The sequence below is a fragment of the Trachemys scripta genome, chromosome 8 (genome assembly GCF_013100865.1).
Source record: "Trachemys scripta elegans isolate TJP31775 chromosome 8, CAS_Tse_1.0, whole genome shotgun sequence".
Taxonomy (NCBI): Eukaryota; Metazoa; Chordata; order Testudines; family Emydidae; genus Trachemys; species Trachemys scripta.
The window spans coordinates 3,100,618-3,125,152 of record NC_048305.1 but is presented as its reverse complement, the minus strand read 5'-3'; the positions used below and the strand labels follow the sequence as shown (position 1 = coordinate 3,125,152).

At 44.7% G+C, this 24,535-nt stretch overlaps 1 protein-coding gene across 1 annotated transcript in view; it reads right to left on the bottom strand.

Moving 5' to 3' along the window:
• The window catches only part of LOC117881509 (hepatitis A virus cellular receptor 1 homolog), a 28,372-nt gene extending 4,071 nt beyond the window's left edge, over positions 1 to 24,301 (bottom strand). Inside the window, exons 1-7 of the mRNA XM_034778859.1 lie at positions 24,207 to 24,301; positions 19,027 to 19,371; positions 13,948 to 14,027; positions 13,204 to 13,327; positions 12,186 to 12,194; positions 5,757 to 5,813; positions 2,516 to 2,860 (exon numbers count right to left, since the gene is read on the bottom strand). Coding sequence (XP_034634750.1) covers positions 2,516 to 2,860; positions 5,757 to 5,813; positions 12,186 to 12,194; positions 13,204 to 13,327; positions 13,948 to 14,027; positions 19,027 to 19,371; positions 24,207 to 24,255 — 1,009 coding nt within the window. The 5' untranslated portion in view covers positions 24,256 to 24,301. The remainder of the gene's footprint in view (positions 1 to 2,515; positions 2,861 to 5,756; positions 5,814 to 12,185; positions 12,195 to 13,203; positions 13,328 to 13,947; positions 14,028 to 19,026; positions 19,372 to 24,206) is intronic.
• Between the last annotated feature and the right edge of the window lie 234 nt (positions 24,302 to 24,535).

Below are 24,535 nucleotides of genomic sequence, written 5' to 3'. Positions count from 1 at the left end.
TCACAGTTACACTATCGATGTATCTGTCTGGGGGTTTATCCTGCCATCTGTCACCATAGCCTGCCAGCTCCTTCCATGTAAAATCAACAACGAACATCCTAGTGGACTTCCTGGAGCGTCTGGACTTCTGCCTTTTGCACGTAAAATAAATCAGCTTGGGGTAAGATTTGAGGTTTTGATTTTACTTGTTGCCACAACTGGAGTTGTACATTTTAAAATTTGTTATTTGCCAGATAAATTACTTAAGGCTGAGTTGTACAAACTTGACTTATGTCGATGATCGCTGGCTCCAAAAAAAGTACTTTCATGAGTGCTCCCCAAGGGCTGAAATTCACCTATATGTGGAGAGCCAGCACCAGGCCCTGGCATCATTTAACTCCTCCTCAGCCAAGAGAGACGGCTAGATTCATACCTGGTGCAAGAGCACAACTCTGAGTTCAACAGAGCTGCACCTGCTGATGCCAGGTCTGAATTTGGCCCCACAAGTTTGAAAGGAAACATGGCTGGGTAGGGGAAGATATAGAAGTTCTGTGGTATGGCGAAGAGATTAGTCTAGGTTTCTAGGGGCAGGAACAGAAGTCAGGCAGGGTCTGCACCAGGCAGGTTTCCCAGTACCAGGGTGAGGCATTATAACATTGGAATCCCAGGAATCAGAGAGAGGGCCAGGCTTTCCGAGGAGAACATGTCACCAAGGGCTCGGGAGCCCTGCAGAACTGTGTGATGTCTGTCACCACAGGCACAATAGTATCCTTTTTATTTTCATGAGTTAGGGTGTGACCCAGAGCCCATTAAGGTTGATGGGAACCTTTCATTCATTTTCATGTGCACCGGATCTGCCCGAGAAGGAGGAACATGAACACATCTACCCACAAGAGTGGATTATTGTGCCTAACTAATGAGAGAAGCACTCTCCTGGATGTTACATGCCATATTGCTAAGACTGTTAGTAAGAGCGTTATGCCAAGGCACAAGGGAACAAAACCATCATTCCAGTACAATTTTCACTTCCTCTTCTGAGTAAAGTTACTCATGTGTATGTGTTTGCAATGTTTATGCTAGGCATGAATTTGACCCAGAAGGTTTGAAAGGAAAATGTGCTTTAGGGCGCAACATGCGGAGATTCTGTGACACAGATCAGAGACTAGTCTAGGTTTCTATGTGCAGGCAAGAAAGTCAGGTAGGGGTTGGATGAGGCAAGTTTCCAGATAACAGGGAGAAGATTTTGTAAAAAACGTGTTTGGTAAAGCTTAGCTACTGCATTTGTCCAATATGTAATTTTGTTCCCTGTCTGGGGGCCTGTTACAAAGAGAGACACACAAACCAGAGATATTGAATACTTGGATAAACATTACCTGAGGTAATGTTCAAATATTGACGTGTGAGGGAGACCCTAGCTGGTGTTAAAAACAAAACAAAAACCACATATCCTACAACAGTCTGCAAGATACGTCCCACAAACTGAAGGAAATAAAATGTTTTATTAATAATAGAAAGGTATAAAATAATAAAATAATAGAAATATATAAAAAACAACAAAAGAAATGTCTTGTTAACAACCTGGAATATTTTAAAGTTAAAACCTTCCCTTTACTATTCTCCAGCACTCTCACCAGAATGCCTTTACCCAAAGTCTCTGCTTTAGTCTCAAGCACATACAAACATAACAGATTATAGATCACCCCCAAACAATAGTTACCCACGGTCTGGAAGGGTCTCGAGTGGTCAAACGACAACGTTCAATTGGCCAGCTATCCGCCTGTCCATGGGGATTTCAAGAGATGTCCAGAAGGTCAAATCCAAATTCCTCAGACCTGTCTACCCCTTTTATGTTAGTAACTGCTACAATTGCCTCAACAACATGTCAATCATAGAAAAACCATTAAGGAAGCACTTTTTAATCCATTAGGTAGACAGATGTGTTTTTGCAGAGTCTGCAGTCTCATGGGCCCCAACACACGCACTCCAAAAGTCAGATATAGAGACTTCCAGTTTTTCCACAGACACTTACCCCAGCATATCAGAGAGGAGACAGAGTCAGGTTTACTCCATGGGATTGCTGCTTACCCCAGCCCGGCTTGCCTTAGTTAAGTGCTTGCAAAGGCCGACTACATAGCTACTCTTGGCAATAAGCAAAATCATCAATATTCTAGGACTGGCAGTTGGCAGTGGTTTGGGCACCTGGCTGGTTGCTAAAAATGCCCCTCGTCAGTGGGAGAATTACTGTGCATGAGCCAGGATAGAAACGTGCTCCATGGCCCACTCTCTTGCATGCTACACGTGGAGCAGCTAAGAATGCTGATGAGTCATGTGCCACGGCTCAAAGGCCCGAAGTCTCCATTCCCGGGCACTGGCTCTGCTGGGGTTACCCCGATGGCAGTGGTAACGATACAGCTTCAATGCCATAATGGGTAACACCACAGGACATCATTACATTGTTTCTCTCACAAGCTGTGCAAGTCAGCCAGATGGCAGGAGTTTTACCCTTCAAGGACACTCATACAAAAGCTCTGCTCACCTGTCTCAATCACAACTTCCAGATTGTTCTTCTGATCATTGAACCAACCAGAGATCTCCACACGGCAGCAGTACACCCCTCCGTCTGCTTCTGCTGCATTCACTATGGTGAGGGACACATCCCCCTGAGCGAGATTCCCTTCTAACCGGTACCTGCTGGACTGACGCTCGGTTACCTTCCATCCATCTGTCCGGAGAATTGTCTGAGAACATTGGGAAGAAGGACAGCTGCCCTGGCCCCAGCACATTTTTGTGATGTCCTTTTGGTGATTAACTCGGTATTTACAGGGCAAAGTGACGTTCTGACCCACCACTCCTCTCACTGGAGAGCCTGACACTGTGAGACCTGCAGACAAAGATACAACAGTAATTGAAACAGGGCTAGGATACAATGCACAGGCTAATGGGACCTGCCTGGCATCTCCGTCACAACACAACACCGACTCTGTAAGCTCTCCACGTACCTCCACTGCAAGTGGGTCCACTGAGGTGTGTGTTTCCCCCTCTTCCCCCAACAGGGGAGGATGACAGCAGGACACACAGTGCGGCCATGGTGCGTTTGCCCACAGGGTGATTCTGTCCAAGCCCAGGAAGCACTGATGTGCCCAGTTGCTGTCTCACCCTCCTGACCATGGCTAGGAAGATGCAAGGAGAACAGCTCTTGGATTAGCCCCACCTACATATGGGCAATTCTCTCAGCAGCTGTGTGTGCGACTCCCTGACCTAACAGGAGTTCAGTTGTCAGGACCCAGGACAGTTTGGGAACCATGCAAAGGCACACAAATCCATCTTCATGTGGGTGTCGCTTGTTTGTGAGGGAAGCTATCCTGGCTAATCCTCCTGACAGTGGCTCACGACCCCTATTGTGTCCCTGGATGGTTCCCACAGGCAACTGTTACAGATCCCCTGACAGCGGTGACTATAACCACCTCAGCTATAATGCGGCTTTGTGCATATCCAGTTCTCCAGACCCCCTCTTGACTCCTCACTCACAGGGGTTCAGGAGAGTATGAGCCTCACCAGGACCTGTGCAAGACTTGTTCCTGCAGTACCTGGAACTGATAACTCAGACCCGGTAGTTCTTAATGGGAGGATCTGGTTGGGTTTTACTCAGTCCATGATCCTCTCCTTGTCCTTTCTGAGCCAGAACCCAGACAGTGTGAGGTGAAGCATGTTGCTGCTGCAGGCTCACAAGCCAGATTACTGCCTGTCTCTGGCTGCAGGGGTAAGGAGTTTGGTCTAATAAGCTAGCACAGGGCAGCTGGCATGGGCTGGTCTCCTGGTGGAGGCAATACTAGGAGAAACTGGTGAGACAGACTTCAACGGCTGAATTCCACTTGCATGAAGACGCTGTGGTTTCAAAATTCCCTAGTGGGCACATATTCTGGGCTAGACTCTCAAGATAGCCCTCAGGGCATGCAAAATTCACCCCAATGCAGAGATCCAGCACAAAGTATATGCACCCCTTACATCCTGCTCACTTTGAATCGCATCTCTCATGGAAGAGCAGACTTGTGCTGGTCCTCTGCACAGGGCCAATCTTCACCCTGGATCTGCAGCTCCATCTTCCTTGAAAAATGCTGGGCCGGTGAACTTGCACGTGCACCTGATATTGTGTTTGCAAGTAGCCAGTTAAGTGGCAGAAACCCTTGGAAAATATCCTTTTAGTGAGCTAGCTTTCGCTCTTTTTCCTCATGCACACGCTCAATAGAACAAGGAATAAAAGACAGAGCTAACTTTAAAACCCCCCATGCACCTTATAACCTGTCTTCCTCTTTGGACACATGGCATCAGGCTGCATTTCCTTTTAGAATTACCATAAATCTAACATCCTCCACTCCCACCAGATTACAAACTTCCCCATTCATCTGAATAGGGGTTTCAAAACTTTTCTGCCCTGCTTTTCAACTTCTATATTTAATTCACATACTCTGTGTATGCGAAGTTTTGTCTAGTCACCTAATTCAGTCGTAAAAATCCCTTTGGTTTCCCTGTAAATCGAATGGCCTCAAAACCAGCACACGAGAGCTGTAGGAAGCAGCAGTATTTCTGTGCCAGCTGTACTGTTTCTCTCTGTATCAGTTCCAGGATACTGTGTATTTACTCCTCCTCCAATGCATTAAATCTTCTGTGCTAAGGGTGTTAATCAAAGTCATTCCTGGTCGGTTGATCCAGATATCAATCAAAACCAGCCCTTAACTGAGCACACAGAAGGAGAACTCTGAATACTTATTCTAACTCCTCATATTTCAAAGGAAGCTCTGCTGTTGTTAGAACAGGTATTATAAACGTCCTATCAAATGGAACAGTAAGGTATCAATAGCCTTAATTCCTCAATCAAGTAACTCCTAATGCTACCGGGGCAGGATGCTCTGCAGTGGGTGTTAATACTTTCCAATGCAAATGGGTCCAGTATAAATGGGTTTGTATGTTAAATGAGATCAATATTAGGAAGGGGTTAGTAAAGCTAATCCTGACCTGTTCTCAGTGAAAACACAGTCGAACACCTTTAACCTTGATTTAGGTGGGCAAGGTTGATAACATTAGCTAATCAACCTCTTCTCTTTTTTTCAGGAAAAGACCTTTTCAGTAATAAATCTGTTTCCTACTACAACTTTGCCACAGTAACCTGTGAGAAACTCAGCTCTGACAAGAGACTGTATTAGTACTTAATAAAAAAACATTTTTGAATCCCACCTCTTATTTAAAAAAATAAAATAAAATAAAAAACAGGAGGAGACAAAACGTGTAATCCCACTTTACAGCATATGGACCATATCCTGCCATTTTTCATTTTTTAATTTAAAGCAGATCTCCCTGGACTGACGGCATTATGTGGCCCATTATCTTCACAACTGTTTCCATCACAGTATAGAAAGACAAATAAGTTTTATGCAACTGTAGTTTGCCAGTAGATATTTCAGCCCCCGCTGCTCATGGTTCACATTTGGATGATTATTTTTGCAACCGTAATGCCCAGAAATTTCCTTTTTATAACACAAAATGAAAGCTGGAGGAGCTCCACAGAAGGCTATTGAGCAGCTCCGGCTTATTATTTACATTGCAGAAATTGCAGAGTCTGTGCAAACTACAACACTGGGACACATGACCAGCCTTATTTCGGAGACATCAAATTTAGTCCACATTTACTCTCTCTCCAGGAAAATTCAGTAACTATTATACACGAATTACTTGTCAAAGCCCCATCCACTATCTGTTAATCTCTTATTCACCTTAGTTACCTGTAAATAGGACCATTAGGATCCACTGCAAGATGAAGTAAGGAGCCATGGGGATAACTGAAGAGAAGGCAGAGAACGGTCTTCTTTAAACTTCTCCAGCGCTTGGGGGAAAAAAAGTTCTTTTCCGACACAATCTTTTATTTTCACTTCCCTAATGTCACAAATGTCATCACACTTAACACACTGAATATTGCTCATAGGCCTAATCAGGGTTGCCTTTTCCTGTGGTTAGCCTTTTGCTCTCTTTCTCCGTGTCCACATGAGCAATTAGCTGTTGCTGCCAGTGGGTGCACATGGTTTAACTGCAAGAGCAAACCACTCAGAAGCATTTCAGAAGCCCCAGTTACAACCTGCTTGACCACAGTTTCTGAAATAGCATTGAGCTCAGATTGTCCTTATTACCACTTGCAGTTAAACTCTGTTCAGCTGCACCTGTTTCTTACACCCAAACTGTGGTGACATATAGAATATTTTTGATGTTTCTTCCTGCCCCCTATTATCCCCGTATGTTTAGCCACATTGCATAAATATAGCAAAAGACTTCACATGAATGTGTAGTGCAGAGAGACAGATGAAAAAGAGACACAGAGGCGGGAGCTCCTAGGAGAAACATTGGTATTAATGAATTCCCAAGTGTTTATAATTCATACTACCCTAACACTTGTTCATTCTTTGGAATAATGTATTTCTGACTATTTCCATCTGGCTGGCTGGTGTTGCAAAAATCCTCTTGACCATCCAGATTATTAATCACCCAGATAAGACCGTGGGACCCACCACCAAAAAATATTGGAAGACCCACACTGTTCCACTGCTGTAGCCTACAGGGAATTGCAGCATGCTGTCATTAAAAACATTCAAGTGATGGGAAAGATGACTGGCCTATTGGACGACTTCTCAGGACCACTGCTTGCCTACTTCCCCCTTCAACAGGATACAGGGAGTGCACGATTCCCAGAAAACATCTTTAAAAATGTCTTAGAGGCCAAGTCTTTAACAGATTTCCTTTTCTCATTCTTCGGGTGGGATCTTGGAGGAAGATGCTTTGCTTTTTTCTAATCTCTCTCCTCACAGGGTCAGTTATGGCATATAGAGTTGCTGTTACCGGATGATCAATAGAGAAAAATACCTACATCTAGCACCTATTAGCCCCCCTCCCCCAATTTTCCAGTAATCGGTTAGATGACTCTGCAACAAATTGCTTATAATTAAATTAAACCCTGACCATGGATTTAAATTAACAAAACATATTTCTGAACCATCCCCCTCAACATTTCCGTAGTTGAGGTGTGAGAGCAGTGCAAAATTCTGCTATTTACAACTCACCAGAAACCACTATGCAGAGAGGGGCTGTGAATCCCATCACTGATATCAAGCAGTGTGATAAATGAGCCAGTGTGATTAGACACGCGCCATTTGGTTTTGAAGCTTAAATGTCAAAGATGAGACTCTAGTTATTCTTGTTAGCTGTGACCACAAACGGTTCAAGATCTCAGTAATGAGGGTTAAAAACAGGGATGAACGTAATTTAAATGACTTACTGGTACGCAGGGTGACTGGGGTCCTGAGCAAGGTGGGGGGGGGCACGGGTTTGGGCCCCTGGAAGGGGTGTGGCCTGAGGGAAAAGGGGTGGGCTGGGGCCAGACTCCCCTAGCCAGCCCTTCAGTGCTGCCTGGCCCGCGCCGCCCGGGACTCCGGTGGTGATTTAAAGGGCCTGGGATTCAGGCCGCTGCCGGGAGCCCCAGGCCCTTTTAAATCGCCAGGCCCAGGGCAGCTGCCTTTCCACCTCCCCTACCCACCACTCCCAACAGCAGCCCTGCCAGTACCGTCAGCTGTGTACCGGCAGCCACTTCCCTACCAGTACACTGGATCGGACCAGCTTACTTTCACCTCTGGTTAAAAAACAAATAAAAGGCTTATCCAGACACTCATTTTATACCAACAGCACAAGTTAATAGATTCCCCAGTTAAGAGACCTTTATTGAATTCTGTTTGCTACCAGAAATTGGCAACACACCAATTAAAACCTTTGTTTCACTTCAGCAGCTATTCACCACATAAAGATCACTATGGCGACTGACCACTCTACCGGCAGTGGCAGCAGAGGTGGGCACCGGCCTAGAAAGACTTAATTCTACAGCAGTCTGTCAACCCGGAAGTTTTCTGCACCCACTAGAATTCACTTTCATATTTTAAATTATATACAATGTCATTGAAATGATCCAAGTCCTTCATTCAGCCCAAGATACAGTGGGTGACATTTTTAAAAATTAAACATTGTTAGATTTTTCACAAGAATTAAGTATTTAATCAGAGACAGGTCTCAAGGAGTCTTGAAGTCTGACATGTCTTTTTATCTGCTTGCAAATGTAAATTGTTGGATTTTGGAACCTTCCTGCTTCTTTTGGGTGCCTGGTAACGGAGGATAAATCGTTATGAGGCGGGTGGAGCACAGAGCAGAACCACTGATGCTGGATGCTTCTCTAGTCTCAGCTGGGTAATAGCACCCAGGGCGGTTTCATTGAGGAGGGTGTCAAGGCTGCTTCCCCACTCTGAACTTTAGGGTACAAATGTGGGGGCCTGCATGAAAACTTCTAAGCTTAACTACCAGCTTAGATCTGGTCCGCTGCCACCATCCCAAGGCTAGTTCCCTTCCTGGGTAGCCTTGAGAGACTCTCCACCAATTCCCTGGTGAATACAGATCCAAACCCCTTGGATCTTAAAACAAGGAGAAATTAACCATCCCCCCTCCTTCCTCCCACCAACTCCTGGTGGATCAAGATCCAACCCCCTTGGATCTAAAAACAAGGAAAAATCAATCAGGTTCTTAAGAAGAAGGCTTTTAATTAAAGAAAAAGGTAAAAATCCTCTCTGTAAAATCAGGATGGAAAAATAACTTTACAGGGTAATCAAACTTAAAGAGCTCAGAGGACCCCCCTCTAGCCTTAGGTTCAAAGTACAGCAAAAAGAGATAAACACTCTAGCAAAAGGTACATTTACAAGTTGAGAAAACAAAGATAAACTAACACACCTTGCCTGGCTGTTTACTTACAAGTTTGAAATATGAGAGACTTGTTCAGAAAGATTTGGAGAACCTGGATTGATGTCTGGTCCCTCTCAGTCCCAAGAGCGAACAACTTCCCAAAACAAAGAGCACAAACAAAAGCCTCCCCCCCCCCCACCAAGATTTGAAAGTATCTTGTCCCCTTATTGGTCCTTTGGGTCAGGTGTCAGCCAGGTTACCTGAGCTTCTTAACCCTTTACAGGTAAAAGGATTTTGGAGTCTCTGGCCAGGAGGGATTTTATAGTACTGTACACAGGAGAGCGGTTACCCTTCCCTTTATAGTTATGACAGAGGGCCATAGGGATAATGAACTGACGTTAATCCCTGAAAAATCTATGATGCCTCATAGGGACACATACAGGTGCACAGGCAGAGTCTAGTGGGTGAGAGGGAGAAAGTGACCCTCGGACATTCTGGGAAATAGCTGCAAAAGGGTCTGTATGTTTTGCTCAACAATTGTCACTGTCTGACAGGGTCTGATCCAACTCCCATTTACTTTGACAGGAATTAGATCAGACCTTTAGTCAAGAGAGCATAAAAATCTTTTTGCACAAGTGTATTTGTTTTTTGTTGGCGTTGGGACTAATTAGTTAAAGTTCGCATGATGAAAATGTGCCGTGTAAATACTAGGTATTATTGCATTAAATGCTGCTGTCCTTGCACACAGCTTGATTCTGTATATAGGGGAAGAGCCATGTTACCATCTGGAGGGATGCTGGAAACCCAGAGTCACTATGGAGATTCAGAGCTTCTGTGCAGATTGTCTTGACTTCTACCGGGATCCCCATGGTTCTCTGTGGGGACACATGAGCATTGTGGCTTCCTCTTCTCAGCTGCTCAGTCACTGTGGCACTTGCTCTCAGTCAAAGAAAAGAAGGAACAGTTTGCATCTGATAATAAATATACTCTTGTGTTCCATGATTGAATGAACGAATTCTGAGAAAGGTGGTTTGGTTTCTTGCACTCAGAGACTGGAGCCCGGGCTAGACTGGTGACGTTTTAGTCTAGAAATCATAGAAGTTTGTAGCTTGACTGGAGGGGATACCTGTAACTATTTGCAAAAAGAAGAACAGGAGTACTTGTGGCACCTTAGAGACTAACAAATTTATTAGAGCATAAGCTTCTTCGGAAGTGGGCTGTAGTCCACGAAAGCTTATGCTCTAATAAATTTGTTAGTCTCTAAGGTGCCACAAGTACTCCTGTTCTTCTTTTTGCGGATACAGACTAACACGGCTGCTACTCTGAAACCTATAACTCTTTGACAGTCAGTCACTTTCCCCAACACAGGGAGTATTCCTCTTAATTTTGCTGCTTGATAGAACTAAGAATATGTATAAACAATGATTAACAGTGGTCAGTGGAACATACAGTTCAGGGAGCAGCATAAAATGTGCTCTCTTTGTTTTTAGTGGCTAATAATACAGTTTTTCAGCTAGGACAGCTCTCTGCCCTCACACCCTCTCTATGCACTGGTTTCAGCCTGCTGTGTTGGCCTCAACTTTTGGATCTGATTCCTGCATGCTTCAATGCCCACTGGGTCTGAGCAGTGTCAAGGCACAGTCTCTGGGTTTGGCCTGTCAGGCACCCCCATCTGGGGATGTTGGATGCAGCTGTCATAGGCCCCATGAACTCTGCTGAAGCCCCCAAGTGTCCCTGGTAATTTATGCACACTACCGCAAATTCCAGCCTGTGGCACTCCAGTTTATGTTCTAACCCTTCAGAGACCATGTGACAGTTGAATCAAGGAACAATTTGCAAAGGAATTTCACACACGCGCATCTTAGACTGCACAAGAGATTTACAGAGCTACAGAAAAAACAAACACCTGAATGCAATGGCCCCACCCCGCAGATGATCTTCTCCTTCCGTTTGGGTCTGAGGTCTGCCTGGTCAGATGAGGTGGAGACTCCCTTGTCCCTCTTGCTGCTGGCAATGGGTGGCTCCCTCTATACAGAAGCCCCCCAGTTTATATACACGAACTTGGTCCTGAACCCCAGTGTGACACCTCATGTCCCAGCCATGGTTCGGAGGGGCTGAGGCTGGTAAGAGTCATAAGCAAGTCAATAATCATTTGCAGGCATCTGGTTACCCATCCTGTGTTAGTTCTGCGTAAGGTGAGAAACACCATCTCCTCGCTGATCACCATCTCAGGCTATGCACACCCCAGTCCAAACCTGCTCTCCGTCCAGGACACACTGTAGGATGATTCACAAAATAGAGGTTATAACTCAGAATGCAGGTTTACAACCACAAACGATAGTCACGAAACAAAATGAGGAGCATAAACTGACACATTCCCAGAACAGTCACACGCAGTATCTATCTATCCATCCTATAATTATTTTCCTCTGCATTGATCCCAGCTTCCAGTGTGCTTCAGATCCCGCCATGTTTGGTGCCAGAAAAGGAGACTGGGCTGGAGCGAGAGTAATAAACCCAGACCTTTAAATAACAATGTCTTGAGAGTAACACAACAGGCTGGGTAGCGGAATCAACCAACTCACTAGGAAAATGGGAATCAGAGCCGAACTTATTAAACAATACTTATAATTAATACGCGGGTATTTGTAAAGAACTTCAAGCCTAAAGCTCTGCTTCTTAATACAATACAAGCAAAAAGAGTTCTGCTCATATTTTGTTTACTGGTTAACAATACATAGCAATGATCATGCCTCATTGAATGAAATTGCAGATAACAATGCAAGAAATCTTATCTATCCTGATATGAAAAAGCCACTCAAATTAAAAGAATGCACGCGTGAGACGCCATTGTTTTATTTTTCAATGCAGTTATTTTTCGTACATAATTCTACAATTGTAAATTCAACTTTCATGATAAAAAGTTTGTACTACAGTACTTGTCTGAGGTGAATAGAAAAATACTATTTCTTTTGTTTTTTACAGTGCAAATATTTGTAATCAAAAATAAATATGAAGTGAGCACTACACTTTGTATTCTGTGTTGTAATTGAAATCAATATATTTGAAAATGTAGAAAAACATCCACAAATATTTAAAAAATGCTGTTCCATGACTGTTTAGCAACGCAATTAATCGTGTAATTAATTTTTTATTCACGCAATTAATCACAATTAATTTTTAAATCACTTGACAGCTCTATTAACAACAAATAGCAGTGATTATGCCTCATTGAATGAAATTGCAAGAAAGCTTATCTATCCTGTTATGAAAAAGCCACTCAAATTCAAAGAATGCACGTGTGAGAAGCCAGCGTGCGTGTGGGACTATCTGTTCTGAACAACCGCGTCCTAACAAAGGTATAGCAATACTGACTTCTTATAGCTACAGAAGAGACAAAGTGAATAGCACTTACCTGGCCAAATTCTCCAGCTTCTATGTATTGTGCAAATACCCTGAAGATTATCCAAAATAAGGGGGAAATGCACATGGTTATTAGAACAAAAGTTTTAAAAAAGCAGAAGGGACAAGGAAAAGAGCCAAGTGAGAGAAATTCAATAAGGGAGATTTAAACCCAGGTCCTCAAAGCATAAGGGGACAAATTCACCCAAGAGTGACTCCACTGTACACCCTGATGAGGAGCATCCCAGGGAAGGTAGTGTCCGTAACTGCAGAAAGCAGCTGCAGCTCCCCTTATGATAGGATACGGCCACGCAGCACGGTGTGAAAAGTGGGCAGCAATGATGGGGGAAGGGCCATTTCCAGGGCACCATGGGGAAGAGTTGATTCAATGCATCCCCCGACCAGTCACTGTTGGTTGAGTTCAGGGCCGGCGCTAGAATTTTTGCCGCCCCAAGCGAAAACAGTTTTGGCCGCCCCCCCCCATTTTTTTCTTACCCCCGGCCCCACCTCAAATCCGCCCCTTCCCCAAATCCCCAGCCCTGCCTCCTCCCCCCAGGCTCTCATGCCTAGGAGGGAGGAAGGGAGAGGGAGAAGCGGCGCCCGCGCTGTGGCCACTCGGGGTCTCCCCCTCCCTCCCAGGCTCTCAAACCCGGGGGGGGGGGAAAGATTGCCCGCGGCGCGCGAAACAGCTGATTCGTGCACCACTGCTTCCCCTCCCTCCCAGGCTCTCTAACCTGGGAGGGAAGGGGAGATCCCAAGCAGCCGCGGCGAGCGAATCAGCTGTTTCGCGCACCGCAGCTGCTCGGGACCTCCCCCTCCCTCCCGGGTTTGAGAGCCTGGGAGGGAGGGCGAGCAGCGGCGCGTGAGCGGCAGCAGCGGAGGTGAGTTAGGGCAGCCGGGGCACATTTTTAGGGGCGGCATGGCCCGCGCCAGAATGCCGCCCCTAAAAATGTGCCGCCCCAAGCACCAGTTTGTTTTGCTGGTGCCTAGAGCCGGCCCTGGTTGAGTTAGAGAAATAAAATGATTAATGCCCTTGAGTTGTTCTTTCTCTGATTTACTTACACGTGAAGATTAACAGGGACAAAATTAGGAGGACTAGAAGTGACAGAACGACGCCAATTTTAATATACATCCCCGTCCCCCTGGATTCAGCCTCCAGTAGATGGGCAGATGTAGACACATTCAACTGAAACACAGACATGAGGGTATTAGTGGGTATTAATTATATACATGATTCAAAAGCCATTTGGGCATCTTGGAAAAATCTGGTAGAGACACACTTGAGGTGACGCACCCCACTGGAGATAATGCTCTATTTCCATTGAGTTGCTCTATTAGGTTACTTGAACCATGAATCAAAGTTAAATATTTATTTTAATTTTAGACTTGAAATCTGAGATTTTTGCCTTTCTAAGGATGGAATAAGAACTGCAGGATTAGTCCCTTAGATTTGTTATTGGAGTTGGTTTGTCTTCTGACAATTAAACCATCAGGACTATTTCCCAGGCAGCAAATGGACAGACTAAATATGTGGTTTGCAGCGTGTTGTGCCTGTGCGGGTCCCAGGATATTAGAGAGTCACGGTGGGTGAGGTGATATTGTTCTTTGGACCAAGAGACAAGCTTTCAAGGTCTGGTGACTTGAAGAATAGCTCTGTGTAGCTTGAAAGCCTGTTTCTTTCCCCAACAGAAGTTGATCCAATGAACTACTTATGAACATTTCTCTGTTCCAATCAAAATAGAGCATGCAGATAGTGGCCCGTAGGGAAGATATATGCACTATTTAATTGACAACAGAGATACTTACAGCCCAAGGGGCTTCTGAACTGGAAATCGATAGCCATCTTGGTGTGACAGAAGAGGATACCTGGGTGGCTCTTGCAGCAACTACACAAATAAAAAATAAACATCACTCAATACAGATGACAGTTCTTCCTTTGTTTGCAGCTAGTCATCTTCTACTTCCCTGAGCATCTAAAGCAAATGAACATCTCCTGATGATAAACAAAGAGATGGACAACACAATTTAAATAGATTTGAGCCTTATCCAACAGCCATCTAAGTGAAAGGGGAGTCTGCCCAATGCCTTCAATGTGTTTTGGGTCAGACCCTTAAAAGAGTAAGCGGTGCGGTACTGTCCAGGGCAAGTGAGCTGCACAATTTATGCAAGCAGGACGTCATACAGCCCAGAGCACATTTATGTAACATTTAGGCAGGGCTCAGTGTGAAAAAACTTGCCAAAGTCACAGCTGCAGCATCTTGATCCAGTGCGTATCCCTGGCTCAAGGCACCTCACAACATTTAATCTCTGGGGCTACAAAATGCAGCATCTTTAGTACAATGGTTCCATGGCTCTGCTATTTGATAATTGAATAACCCACAAGAAATGAAACTAACCCACTCATCTCAAGACTCTAAATGTGCTGCCCAAAGATCTACAGCTAATGAAAACGGAGCCTCCTCCTGTATAAATTAAGGGGATTCCAGGATCAGGTGCCTCCTCTGTTGCAACTGCGCCAATTTTCACTTCCTCTTCTGAAAGGGAAAGGTGTAAGTTGTGTGGTTACACTTTGAAGTTACTGAGCTGATGAAATTGAGAGCAATTACAAACTGTAAATGGCATTTCTGGTATTAAGATAAAACCGACAAAGCATCACAAATCTCCAAAGCTAAATATCAAGAATTAGATTTTATTAAAACATAATCATGTAATTTTTTTTGAGTGTTGGAAATGGTTTGCAGAGAGGCCTGGGAGAACCCTACAGATCTCCCCCCTGTTGCCAGGAGCTTATTCTCAGGTCAGCGGAGATAATTTTCTACACCATTTAAAATAAGTTGCCTTGACTTGAACACCAATAAAATAGATTTTAATCCTGCAATTTGTGAGTGAAGTTACTCATGTGTATGTGTTTGCAATGTTTATGCTAGGCACGAATTTGACCCAGAAGGTTTAAAAGGAAAATCTGCTTTAGTGCGCAAGAGGCGGAGATTCTGTGACACAGATCAGAGACTAGTCTAGGTTTCTGTGTGCAGACAAGAAAGTCAGGTAGGGGTTGGATGAGGCAGGTTTCCAGATAGCAGGGAGAGGATTTTGTAAAAACCATGTTTGGGAAAGTTTAGCTTCTGCATTTGTCCCATATGTAATTTTGTTCCCTTTCCGTTACGAAGAGGCTCACACACACCAGAGAAGTTGGATAAACATTACCTGAGGTTATGTTCAAATGTAGAAGTGTGAGGGGCTGTGGTGGAGATCCTAGCTGGTGTTAAAAACAAAACAAAAATCACATATCCTACAACAGTCTGCAAGATACGCCCCACAAACTAAAGGAAATAAAATGTTTTATTAACAATAGAAATGTATAAAAAACAGCAAAAAAAGTGTCCTGTTAACCACCTGGCATATTTTCAAGTAAAACAAAAATTATAACATCTGTATTTTCAGGAAAATACAATGCAAAGGAACAGAATGAAAATCGCAGCTACAATATCTATCCACCCATCCAGATTGGGGTTTTATCCTGCCATAGCATCTGAGCATCTTCCACAGAAAATCAGGAGTGATACAAAGTCCCAACTGGGCTTCCTGGAGTCTCTGGATTGCTGCCTCTTTGGGATAAAGAACCCGGGTGGGGTAGGGTTTTACTTTTAGATTTTACTGATTTCCATACCTGGGGTTGTGCCTTTTAGATCTGCAGCTTGTCAAAGAGAATTTTAAGGGATCCCCGGCTGAGATTAAACTTCCAGCATGAAAATGTGTCATTACTTAAGGCCAGGTTGTGCAAATGTAGCTCATATCGATGAGCCATGGCTCCAGCGGGACTATTTGCACAAGTAAGCAGTCACCGTGGGGTGGAATTCACCCCTGTGAAGAACCAGCTCCAGGCCCGTGCACCACTTAAGTGCTCAGCCAAGACAGGGCTAAATTCATACGAGGTGAAAGTGAGTGACACCCATCTGAGTTCAATGGGGCTGCACCTATTTATGCTAGGTCTGAATTTGGCACAGGGAGTTTGAAAGGAAATGCTGCTCGATAGGAGACGATACAGAGGTTCAGTGGAATGGAGTAGAGACCAAGCGAGGTTGCTAAGTGCCAGCAGGTAAGTCAAGCAGGTTTCCCAGGACCAGGGTGAGGATTTATATTATCCTTGATCCCTGGGATTCCAAGATGTGCAGATTTTGCAAGGAGGATCTTTCTCTCTCAAACGGCTTAGGGGGCCAGGAGTCCTGCAGAACTTGGTCACGTCTTGTGACACCAGGCAGCATCTTTTTTATTTGTATGAATGAACCATCCTTCCATTGACTTTAATGGAGACTGGATCAGCCCTAGTGGTGTTACCTGGGATTCCCTAAACCTGAAGCTCTTGCTAACTTTACTCTCTGCGAGGCGGTATCGGGAAATAAACCCAGGAGATGCAGCACCTCCATCTGCTACATGGTTGGCACAAACTAATCAAGATCGAGTGCTTTTTCTTAAAACCTTCACTTTACTATTCTCCAGCACTCTCACCAGAATGCCTCTTCCCAGAGTCTCTGCTTTAGTTAGTCACAAGCACATACAAACACAACAGATTATAGATCACCCCCAAACAATAGTTACACACGGTCTGGAAGGGTCTCGAGTGGTCAAACGACAAAGTTCAATTGGCCAGCTATCCGCCTGTCCATGGGGATTCCAAGAGATGTCCAGAAGGTCAAATCCAAATTCCTCAGACCTGTCTACCCCTTTTATGTTAGTAACTGCTACAATTGCCTCAACAACATGTCAATCATAGAAAAACCATTAAGGAAGCACTTTTTAATCCATTAGGTAGACTGATGTGTTTTTGCAGAGTGTGCAGTCTCATGGGCCCCAACACACGCACACCAAAAGTCAAATATAGACAGACTTCCAGTTTTTCCACAGACACTTACCCCAGCATATCAGAGAGGAGACAGAGTCAGGTTTACTCCATGGGATTGCTGCTTACCCCCGCCCGGCTTGCCTTAGTTAAGTTCTTGCAAAGGCCGACTACATAGCTACTCTTGGCAATAAGCAAAATAATCGATATTCCAGAACTGGCAGTTGGCAGTGGTTTGGACACTTGGCTGGTTGCTAAAAATGCCCCTCATCAGTGGGAGAATTACTGTGCATAAGCCATGAAAGAAACATACTCCATGGCCCACTCTCTTGGATGCTACATGTGGAGCAGCTAAGGGTATGTCTACACTACGAAATTAGGTCAATTTTATAGAAGTCGATTTTTAGACATCGATTTTTACAGTCGATTACATATGTCCACACTAAGTGCATTAAGTCGGAGGAGTGTGTCCTCACTACCGTGGGTAGCATTGACTTATGGAGCGGTGCACTGTGGGTAGCTATCCCACAGTTCGCACAGTCTCCACCGCCCATTGGAATTCTGGATTAAGCTCCCAATGCCTGATGGGGCAAAAACATTGTTGCGGGTGGTTTTGGGTACATGTCGTCAGTAGCCCCTCCCTCTGTGAAAGCAATGGCAGACAATCATTTCGCACCAGACACCAGGGCAATTAGAAGAGCACAGCAAGGCGTGCTGTGCCTCAGAGAGGCTTTGAAAAACAGTTTCATGACTGTCCAGGCTTCAGTGTGACAGTTGTGTGTGTTTCTCCTTGATGCAAACCTGCCCCCTTTGTTGATTTTAATTCCCTGTAAGCCAACCACCCTTCCCCCTTCAAAATAAAGTAACTATTGTTTTGAAACCATGCATTCTTTCTTTATTAATTAAAAAAAAAAAAGAGATAACGGACAAGGTAGCCCGGGTGGGTTGGGGGAGGAGGGAAGGACAAGGCCACATTGCTTATTGTAGTCACACTAAAAATCAAACTGTTTGAATGACAGTCTTCTGTTGCTTGGACCAACTTCTGGAGTGGAGGGGCTAGGTGCCCGGAGCCTCCCCCACCCCTGTGTTCTTGGGCGTCTGGGTGAGGAGGCTATGGAACATGGGGAGGCAGTTATACAGTGGATCCAGGCGGGATCTGTGCTCTTTTTGGCTTTCCTGCAACTCCAACAGATGCTTCATCACGTCCGTTTGCTCCCCCATTAGCCTCAGCATCACGTCCTGCCTCCACTCTTCGCGCTTACTTAATTCTTTCCTGGCCTCTGCCACTGAATGCCTCCATGCATTGAGCTGTGCCCTATCAGTGCAGGAGGACTGCATGAGCTTGGAGAACGTCATTGTGAGTGCGTTTTTTTTGCCTTATAATCTGCGATAACCTCAGGGACGGAGCTGATAGGGGGAGCGTAGAAACATTCTACGCGCTGCGATTCTGGGGGGACGGCATGGTCACCTGTGCTGCTGAGTTCGCCATGCTGACCAAACGGGAAATGGAATTCAAAAGTTCCTGGGGCTTTTCCTGTGTACCTGGCTAGTGCATTGGAGTTCAAAGTGCTGTCCAGAGCGGTCACAATGGAGCACTCTGGGATAGCTCTTGGAGGCCAATACCGTAAATTTGCACCTGCCCTACCCCAAATATGACCCAGGAAAGTCGATTTTAGCGCTACTCCCCGCACCGGGGAGGAGTACAGAAGTTGATTTTAAGAGCCCTTTAGGTCGAGGGAACGGGGTTGGTTGTGTGGACGCAGTCATTTTTAAATCAACGTAACGAGGCTAAATTCAACCTAACTCCGTAGCGTAGACCAGGCTAAGAATGCTGATGAGTCGTGCCAAGGCTCAAAGTCCCGAAGTCTCCATTCCCGGGCACTGGCTCTGCTGGGGTTACCCCGATGGCAGAGGTAATGATACAGCTTCAATGCCATAATGGGTAACACCACAAGACATGATTACATTGTTTCTCTCACAAGCTGTGCAAGTCAGCCAGATGGCAGGAGTTTTACCCTTCAAAGACACTATACAAAAGCTCTGCTCACCTGTCTCAATCACAACTTCCAGATTGTGCCGCTCATCATTGAACCAACCAGAGATCTCCACACGGCAGCAGTACACCCCTCCGTCTGCTTCTGCTGCATTCACTATGGTGAGGGACACGTCCCCCTGAGTGAGATTCCCTTCTAACCGGTACCTGCTGGACTGATGCTCGGTTACCCTCCATCCATCTGTCCAGAGAATTGTCTGAGAACATTGGAAAGAAGGACAGCTGCCCCGGCCCCAGCACATTGTGGTGATGTCATTTTGGTGATTAACTCGGTATTTACAGGGCAAAGTGACGTTCTGACCCACCACTCCTCTCACTGGAGAGCCTGACACTGTGAGACCTGCAGACAAAGATACAACAGTAATTGAAACAGGGCTAGGATACAATGCACAGGCTAATAGGACCTGCCTGGCATCTCCATCACAACACAACACCAACTCTGTAAGCTCGCCACATATCTCCATTGCAGGTGCGTCCACTGAGATGTGTGTTTCCCCTCCTCCCCTATCTCCTCTCTACAGGGGAGGATGACAGCAGGACACACAGCGCAGCCATGGTGCTTTTGCCCATGACGTGGTTCTGTCCAAGCACAGGAAGCACTCACGTATGCTGCAGTTTCGCAGCCTCACCCTCCTGACCCTAACCAGGACGATGCAGGGAGAACAGTTCTTTGATCTTCCCAGCTTACAGGTGGGTGATTCTCTCAGCAGCTTTGTGTGCGGCTGCCTGACCTAACGGGAGTCCCATTGTCAGGACCCAGGACAGTTTGGGTACCACACAGGTCTGTGTTGATGTTGGTGTCGCTTGTTTGTGAGGGAAGCTATACTGACTAATCTTCCTGACTAATCTTCTCAAACTGTGCCATGCTAATGGAAGAGATGAGGCACAGTGGCTTATGATACCTGTGGTGTCCCTGGATGGTTCCCACAGGCAACTGTTACAGATCCCCTGACAGCTGTGACTATAACCACCACAGCTATGATATGGCTTTTGTGCATATGCAGTTCTCCAGACCCCCTTGTCTCTCCTCACTCACGGGGGTTCAGTGTAGTAACATGGGCCTCACCGGTACCTTTGGAAGACTTGTCCCTGCAGTACCTGGAACTGCAAACTCATACCTTGTTCTTGCCGAGTGGATCTGGTTGGCTTTTACTCAGTCCATGATCCTCCCCTCCCTTTCCCTGTCCTTTCTGAGTCAGAGTCTGGACCCAGTGTGAGGTGGGAGCATGTTACTGCTGCAGGGTCACAAACCAGATTACTGCCTGTCTGTCTCTGGCTGCAGAAGGAAACACGGCTGGTCTAATGAGCCAGCATAGGGCAGCTGGCATGGGCTGGTCTCCTGGTGAAGGCAATACTAGGAGAAACTGGAGAGATAGACTTCTACTGAGTGATTCCACTTGCATGAAGATGCTGTGGTTTGAAAATTCCCTAGTGGGCACATATTCTGGGCTAGACTCTCAAGATAGCCCTCAGGGCATATGAAATTCACTCCTATGCAGAGATCCAGCACAAAGTATATGCACCACTTACATCCTGCTCAGTTGGAATCTCATCTCTCATTTAAGAGCCGACTTGTGCTGGATCTAAGAAGCACTGAAGGAAGCAGAGAACTAAATGAATTCTTTGCATTGGTGTTCACTAAAGAGGATGTGCCACCGAATCCCACACCTGAGCCATTCTTTTTAGGTGGCAAATCTGAGGAACTGTCCCAGGTTGAGTTGTAAATAGAGGTGGTTTTGGAACAAATTGGTAAAACTAAACTGTAATAAGTCACCAGGATCAGATGGTATTCACCCAAGAGTTCTGAAGGAACAAACATGAAATTGCAGAACTACTAACTGTGGTATGCAACCGATCATTTAAATCAGCTTCTCTGCCAGATGACTGGAGGGTAGATAATGTAACACCAATTTTTACACAAAGGCTCCAGAGGCAATTCTGGCCATTACAGGCTGGTAAGAAGAGAGAAAATAAATATAAAGCCACTAGCTGAATCCATGGTACTCCCACACCTTGAATACTGTGTGCAGTTCTGGTCCCACCATCTCAAAAAGGTATATTAGAATTGGAAAAGGTACAGAGAAGGGCAACAAAAGTGATTAGGGGGATGGAACAGCTTCCGTATGAGGAGAGATTAAAAAGACTGGGACTGTTCCGCTTGGAAAAAAGACGACTAAGAGGGGATATGATAGGGGTCTATAAAACCATGACTGATGTGGAGAAAGCGACTAAGGAAGTGTTATTTACTCCTTCACCCAAAGAAATTAATAGGCAGCAGGTTTAAAAGGAAGTACTTCTTCACACAATGCACAGCCAACCTGTGGAACTTGTTGCCAGGGGATGTTATGCAGGCCAAAACTATAACTGGGTTCAAAAAAGAATGAGATACGTTCATGGAGGACAGGTCTATCAATGGCTGTTAACCAACATGGTCAGGGATGCAACTCCATGCTCCGGGTGTCCCTAACCTCTGCCAGAAGCTGGAATTGGGAGACAGGGGATGGATCACTTGATGATTACGTGTTCCGTTCATTTCTTCTGAAGCACCTGGCATTGGCCACTGTTGGAAGACAGGATACTGAGCTAGATGGACCATTGGTCTGACCAGGCATGGTCATTCTTATGTTCTGTGTACAGGCAACAGATTCATCCTAGATGTTCAGTTCCAGTTCCACCTTCCTTGAAAAATGCTGGGCAGGTAAACTTGCATGTTAGACTGGATATTGTGTTTGCAAGTGGCCAGTTAAGTGGCCTAAACCCTTTGAAAACGAAACAGACCTTTTAGTGAACTAGCTCTCTCTTGCTTTCTTGATTGAGCATGTGCATGAGCATACCCACCATGAGACAATAGAACAGTGGATAAAATACAGAACTCACTTTAAAAATGCTGTGGAAATCCCCAATGCTCCTTATAACCCTGCCTTCCTCTTTGGACACATGGCATCAGGCTGCATTTCCTTTTAGAATTGCCATGAATATCATTCTGCACTCCCACCAGTTTACACAACTTCCCCATTCACTTCTATATTTAATTCACATTCTGTGTATAAGAAGTTTTGTCTAATCACCTAATTCAGTAGTAAACATCCCTTCGGTTTCCCTGCAAGTCTGGTGTACTCACAGATAAAACCAGCACACAAGAGCTGGAGGAAGCAGAAGTATTTCTGTGCCAGCTAGACTGTTTCTCTCTGTAACAGTTACAGGATATTGTGTATTTACTGCACCTCCAATGCATTAAATCTTTTGTGCTAAGGGTGTTAATCAAAGTCATTCCTGGTCACATGATCTAGATGTCAATCAAAGCCAGCCCTTAACTGGGCACATAAAAGGGGAGCTTTGAATGCTCGTTCTAACTCCTCACATTTCAAAGGAAGCTTCCTATCAAATAAAATAGAAGGCTATTGATAATGCTACCAGGGTAGAATGCTCTGCACTAGGTGTTAATACTTTCCAATGCAATGTTTCCAAACTGGTCCAATATAAATCAGGGTTTGTATGTTAAAGGAGATCAATATTAGGTAGGGGTTAGTTAAGCTAATCCTGACCTTTTCTCAGTGAAAACACAGTTGAACACCTTTAACCTTGATTTAGCTGGGCAGGACTGATGTGTTAGCTAATCAACCTCTTCTCTTTTTTTCAGGAAAAGACGTTTTCAGTAATAAATCTGTTTCCTACTACAACTTTGCCACAGTAACCTGTGAGAAACTCAGCTCTGACAACATACTGTGTTAGTAGTTAATAAAGAAACATTTTTGAATCCAATCTCTTATTTAGCAAAAAAAAAAAAAATGTTTTGAAACAAAATCTCACTTTACAGCATATGGACCACATCTTGCCATTTTTAATTTTTAAATTTAAAGCAGATCTCCCTGGACTGATGGCATTATGTGGCTTATTATCTTCACAACTGATGTCATCACTGTTTCCCTACGACTAAGACAAGATGGCTGAAGCAGCATCTTTTATTGGACCAACTTCTGTTGGTGAGAAAGACAAGCTTTTCATCTACAGAGCGCTCGTCCGCCATGACTCCACCACCACTTATGTTGGCGAAACGTATATCGCTCAGGGGTGTGAAAAAACCAGCCCGCTGAGCAACATAAGTGTCACCGACGTAAGTGCTCGTGTGCACAGCGCTATGTTGGCAGGAGAGCTTCTCCCGTTGCTCGTTGAGGTGGCTTTACTATGTCAATAGGAGAGCTCTCTCCCATTGGCACAGAGTGGCTACACGAGCCATTTTATAGTGGTGGAATTGCTTTGCTACAGCCGTGCTGCTTAAGTTCGCTAGCGTAGACCTGGCCAGGCGACATTTTTGTCCGCTGACTATTCGGGTGTTAACAGGACACTTCACCTTGAATAGTCCCCTAGAATATGTGCGAACTGCTTATGCTAAATTGTAAGCATCTTTCCCAGATCTGAGGAAGAGCACAAAAAACTCAAAAACTTCTCTCTCACATGAACAGAAACTGGTCTAATAAAAGATATTTCCTCAGCCACCTTGTCTCTCTAATATCCTGGGACCAACACCAGCATCCCCCTGAGTAAGGCTCACTGTTTACGGTAGTGTAGAATTGCAGAAATCAAGGCTTTGTCATGACAGACACAGAAAAAGTCACTATTTTGCAGTGCACATTTTTCCCCTAACATATTAACTGTACATTTTTAAAAGGCACTCAAACATTAAAGTCATTCAAATAGGAATAATGCATAATGCGGACAGACTATTGATGAAACCTCTACAAAAGTGAAATTAGGTCTTTAAATACATTTCTAAATGCCATGGCTATATAGATCTCAGAACCCAGTCTAAACAGTATATAAAGAAAGAAGTTCTGTGCAGATGCAGTTTGTCAGTAGGACTTTCAGACCCTGCTGCTCATGGTTCACATTTGGATGATTATTTCTGCAACCATAATGCCCAGAAATTTATCTTTTATAAAATAAAATGAAAGCTGGAGGAGCTCCACAGAAGGCTATCGAACAGCTCCGGCTTATTATTATGATTGCAGACACTATGGCAAACTACAACACTGTGACACATGACCAGCCTTCTTTAGAAGACATCAAGTTTAGTCCAGATTTAGTTCTCTACAGGAAAATTCAGTAACTATTATGCAGTAGTTACCTATCGAAGCCCCATCCACTATCAGTTATTCTCTTATTCACCTTAGTTACCTGTAAATAGGACCATTAGGATCCTCTTCAGGATGAAGCAAGGAGCCATGGTGATAGCTGAAAAGGTGGCAGAGAACTTTTCAAGGGCTTGAAGAAAAAAATGTTCATTTCCAAAAAAAAAAAATCTCATGATTTTCACTTCCCAAATGTTGTCACTTACACTTACCATACTGAATACTTTCGCATAGTCCTAATGAGGGTTGGCTTTTCCTGTAGTTAGCCCTTTGCTCATTTCTCCTTGTCCACATTAGCAATGGCTGCAGCTGAAATGGGTTAGCTTCAAAAGCAAACTGTTCAGCAGTATTTCAGAAACCTTAGTTAAAACCTGC